Source organism: Nestor notabilis, unplaced genomic scaffold, assembly GCF_000696875.1.
Source record: "Nestor notabilis isolate BGI_N333 unplaced genomic scaffold, ASM69687v1 scaffold22944, whole genome shotgun sequence".
In the NCBI taxonomy this organism is placed as follows: Eukaryota; Metazoa; Chordata; class Aves; order Psittaciformes; family Psittacidae; genus Nestor; species Nestor notabilis.
In genome coordinates this window covers 3986-8789 of record NW_009924633.1, presented here as the reverse complement: position 1 = coordinate 8789, position 4804 = coordinate 3986, and the positions used below count along the sequence as shown (strand labels likewise).

At 60.2% G+C, this 4804-nt stretch overlaps 1 protein-coding gene across 1 annotated transcript in view; it reads right to left on the bottom strand.

The window, feature by feature from the left end:
* FLII (flightless I homolog (Drosophila)) overlaps positions 1-4804 on the bottom strand; it is a gene marked incomplete at its 5' end in the record, with an annotated part of 8647 nt that overhangs the window by 452 nt on the left and 3391 nt on the right. The window contains 17 exon segments of the mRNA XM_010012696.1: positions 257-362; positions 581-687; positions 797-925; positions 1015-1075; positions 1173-1327; positions 1523-1748; positions 2054-2193; positions 2283-2471; positions 2564-2755; positions 2964-3068; positions 3152-3323; positions 3392-3475; positions 3687-3761; positions 3841-3923; positions 3996-4175; positions 4249-4461; positions 4544-4695. Coding sequence (XP_010010998.1) covers positions 257-362; positions 581-687; positions 797-925; positions 1015-1075; positions 1173-1327; positions 1523-1748; positions 2054-2193; positions 2283-2471; positions 2564-2755; positions 2964-3068; positions 3152-3323; positions 3392-3475; positions 3687-3761; positions 3841-3923; positions 3996-4175; positions 4249-4461; positions 4544-4695 — 2369 coding nt within the window.

Below are 4804 nucleotides of genomic sequence, written 5' to 3'. Positions count from 1 at the left end.
CAGCCACAGCTTCTCTGGGCACCCTGTGCCAGCGCCTCAGCACCCTCCCAGGGAAGAGCTTCTGCCTCAGAGCTCATCTCAATCTCCCCTCTGGCAGGTTCAAGCCATTCCCCTTGTCCTGTCCCTACAGGCCCTTGTCCAAAGCCCCTCTCCAGGTTTCTTGTAGCCCTTCTTTAGGTATTAGAAGACTGTTACAAGGACATGGAGCCGGGATCAGCCGCTGGCAGATCCAGACCCGAAGAGCCCCCCGTCTCACCTCCCGCCCGTTGTCCAGCAGCATGATGTCGTCATCAGCCAGGTCATCCTGGCAGAAATCTGAGCACTTCTCTGACACGGAGAAATATCCCTTCTCGTTGGAGCACCTGCGGGGAGAGCAGGATGCGACCACATCAAAGACATGAGTCTGTAAGGACTCGGCTCATGCAGAAACAAAGGATGTGATGGAGCAGCTCTGATTCAGCCAATTGATGCCCAGGGATGGACAAAGTTGGAAGAGGGCTTTTCCTGTCACAAGGAGCCATGCCCTGGGATAGCCTGGGAGGACTGAGCCCCTGGCAGCCCCTCCTGCGCCAGGACCCACCTGAAGAGCCGGGAGTGCTTCATATAATCAGCATCTTCATCATAAGGTTTCTGGCTCCCGATGCCCACCCAGAAGAAGTTTTCAGGCTCTTCCCCTTCATTGATCACCTGCAGGGAAAGGGACAGGGACAGGGCTGAGCATCACCATCCCCTGCCCCAGTGGCTGTTGCCACCCAGGTAAGCCCGTACCAAGCCCCCTTTGCTCCCCCTCACTCACTTGCTTGCTGTAGGAGTCATCAAACATGTGGTTCATGATGTCCTCAGCCAATTTGGCCTCATCAGGGTCAGCTGCCCGTCCCACCCAGGTGTAGACGATGCCCTGGTTGTCCGTGCTCTCAAAGGGCACCTGGAGGAGTGCAGAAAGTCAGGGATACCCAAACAGGGAGGAGGGCAAGCAACCGAGCATCCCTGAGGATGCTCACCCATGGGCAGTACCTTGAGGATGAAGCAGAACTCCGAGTTGAGCAGCCCAGCATCTGTGTTGATCTGGATGCACCTAGAAAAGGAACCCACGGGGTACGAGTTGCGCCCATTGGCACGTACCCAGCACCCATGGGTGCTCCACCATGGAGCAGCCCCCCGGGAGGGCTGACCTGGTGCAGAGGGCCCCGCCGTTGGTGCGGATGTGGTAGAGGCTGGGCTGGGGCGGGCTGGCCCTGTCCTTCCGCTTGCCCCGGTGGATGACGAACCTCCTCTTGAAGTGCGAGAGGAACTTGGGGTTCTCCTGCTGCTGGGTCATGCGCACGACCTGCCCAAGGGGCGGGTGTCAGCAGGGACATGGGGACCCCAAAACACAACCCTGAACCCCGGCGGCATCCCTCTGCCAGCCCCCATCTCTGCTGCTCCCCACCCCCTTAGCCAGGGGGCAGAGAGGGGATGGGGGGAAATAAGACAAAGGTGTGGGACCCCTCTGTCACCCCCCAATAGCACACAGCAGGGTCACCTCCAGCTTGCCAGGGAAGAGGCTCTCAAACTTCTTCTGCAGACTGAAGGTGAAGGTGAGCCAGCCCATGTTGGAGGCCTCCCGGCCCTGCCAGAAGTAGACAATGCACTGGAAGTCTTCCTCAGGCTGCTTCTCCTCCTCCTCTTCCTCACCGTCCTCCTCCCCTTTGCCTTCTCCCTTCTTCTTCTTCTCTTCCTCCTCCTCATACTCTACTGGTACCCAGTACCTGAGGGCAGGAACAAGGGGTGATGTGAGGGATGGGGTAGGCTGGGGGTCTGGGCAGGGAGATGGGGGTCCAACAGCCTGCACTGGAAGTCTTCCTCAGGCTGCTTCTCCTCCTCCTCTTCCTCACCGTCCTCCTCCCCTTTGCCTTCTCCCTTCTTCTTCTTCTCTTCCTCCTCCTCATACTCTACTGGTACCCAGTACCTGAGGGCAGGAACAAGGGGTGATGTGAGGGATGGGGTAGGCTGGGGGTCTGGGCAGGGAGATGGGGGTCCAACAGCCCCATAGAGGGGACAAGCCGGGTGTCACCTGCAGAGGAAGACGTAGCAGTCGTGGGTATGGAAGTGGCCAAACTCCTCCTCGGGCAGGCGAGCGAACTTCTTGCCCTCCAGCACGAAGCCCTCCATCCCATCCAGGTCCTCGTTCCACTCCTCCATCAGCTGCTCTGCCTGTGGCCCCATGTGCTCCATCAGCCACCCGGCCCCTCCATCAGCATGCAGCACAATGGGGGGACACAGGGGATGGTCCCCAGCCCTACCTCGCTCAGGGGCATGGGTGGCTGCCGGGGCAGGAAGAGCGCCGTGAGGTCGGCCTTCATCTGGTCCTTCTTCTCAGCATCCTTACGGACCTTGCCAGCGAGACCACCCTCCTGCAGCACGGACTCGGCGTTGCGGGTGTAATCCACGCGCAGGACATCATCCCAGTTCTTGAACTTGGACTTGAACACCTAAATAGAGAAGGAGGTAACGCGCCCACAGCACCCTCTTAGCACCCAGCACCCCATCTGAGGAGCCTGTGGCTCCGTCCTTGCTGCCCTACCTGGCACTCGGTGCCCTCCAGGTTCCTGGTGACCATGGCGTGCTTGGGCCGGTGCAGCATCCCGCACAGCTCCTGGCTCAGCTTCAGTGCTGCTGCCCGCACCAGCCGCGGTGACTTCCTCCCGATCCAGATGAAGACATCGGACCAGCAGTCCAGGATGTACACGCTCTTGGTGTCCAGCAGGCTCTGGAGCTGAAGGCACCCAAGGGAATAAGGGGTAAGGCATCCAAGGGATTCCCTGGCTGGAAAACACCCTGCTTGATCCCAAAAACCCAGCCAGGAAGAGCAGAGCATCTCCACCCGGGCGCTGCTGGCTGAACCTGCCTCTCCCAGGGCACTGCTGGAGGCAGAGGGGGCATGAAACCAGTCCCACTGGTCAGACTGGGAGAACCCATCCTACCAGGCGCATCTCCGGCATCAGATCAGCCTTCAGCCTCTTCTTGTGCTCCACTGAGAGCTTGTAGTTGATCTGGGGCAGCTCCAAGTAGCCCAAGCCCAGGCCAACCTACGGAGAGGGACGGGGACATGGGTGAAGGGAGCTGCAGGGTTCTCGGGGCACCAACAGCCCTATGGACAGCAGCTCCTCACCTTGTACAGCTTTGGCTTGTGGGGCTGGAAGTCATCGGGGACACAGGGCCGGATCTCCTCAGGCTGCCCCCCAAGTGCTTCCCAGAATTCGGGGGTCTCCTGGCCCTGTGTGAGCAGCGTGATCTCCGCCTTGCCCTTCCGCTCGTTCTTGTTGATCTTCTCAGCAAAGAGCCTATGGAGGGAGAAGGTGAGATGGGAAGTGGGGGGCTCCTGCACCCCCAGCCCCACAACCAGCTGTACCTGGCCTTGGTGGTGCTGCTCAGCGTGGCCTGGGCCCCACGCCACACGAGGAGGTTGAGGCCGTGGTCCAGGAGGAACACAAACCTGATGGATGCAGAGGTGAGAGGACGATTGGGAGAGAGGGGGGTCCATCAGCATCCTCCCACCCTGTGGGCCCTTGTGGAGCAGGGTTTGGCCCCATATCCTTGTAGGAAGGTGCTAGAATGGCCAATTTTCACCCCAGAGCTGCAGCGATGATATTTTGGGTGCTATCCCAGCACCCTGTCCCTCCCCAGGGACCCACTCCCCTGCTCACCGGGGATCCAGCGATGTCCCTTTCAATGCCACCGGCTCCAGCTTGACGTTCTTTTTTCCATAGACACGGTACAGCCTGGAGGAGAAACACCCATGGTGGGATGTGGGGCACTGCCTGCCCCACACATCCCCCCAGCTCCTGGCCCCAGTGGTACCTGGTGATGTACTGAGTGTCCTCAACAGTGAAGAACCCGCTGGCCGTGCCACCCTCAATGTAGGAGATGTCGTTGTCAAAGACCTGGGGACGGGGAAGGGGTGAGGATGGGAGATGCAGTACTAGGGGACAGGGGGGAGCTGGGGTCGGCCTTACCTGCAGGAACTCATCACTCTCATCCCCCATCTCCTCCCGGATGCTGCGGCACTCGGCCCCCAGGTAGTTGCGGAGGTTGACAGCATGGATGGCAGAACAAGCCTTCTTATCCAGCGTGGCCTCCTGCCCGATCCAATAGTAGATCTCCCAGTTGAGCGAGCCGTTCTCATCCAGGAAGGTCTGAGGAGGGACAGGGTGTGAGATGGGACAAGCCAGGCTGGGAACATGGGGACCCTCGGTCCTTCCCAGGTACCTTGAGCACGATGTAGCAGTCAGCCTCATAGAACTTCCCATGGAAAGCCTCATCCACCAGCGTGGGCACGAAGTTCTCGATCTGCCACACGCAGAGGCCAGGCAGCTGCCCCACATCCTCACTGAAGAACTCTGAGTAGTCCAATTGTGGCTTCTCCAAGCCCTGGTCCCAGCGGCGCGTCTTCAGGTCGGGTGCCTTCGCCTCCCCAGTCTCCTGTAGGGATGGGGACAGGTCACTAAACTGGAGGCAACCGGGTCCCTGGTGCTCGGGGTCCCATTCCTACCCCAAACCCTACCTCTATCTTCTTGTTCTTCTCCTGGGCCACATCCGACATCCCCTTCAGCACCTGCTTTGCCTGGTCATCCTGTGCAGAGTCCTTGCGCCGCCGCAGCCGCATCTTGCGCGCCAGCGGGTCCTTGGTGCTGCTCCCTGGGGACAAGGGGACGGGGTGAGAGGCAGACAGAACACCCATTACCTTGTGTGGGGCACACTGGGGGGCACAGCTCCTCTCCCAGCCTCTCCCAAGGTGCTGCTCAAGGCAGGGTCTGTTCCACAC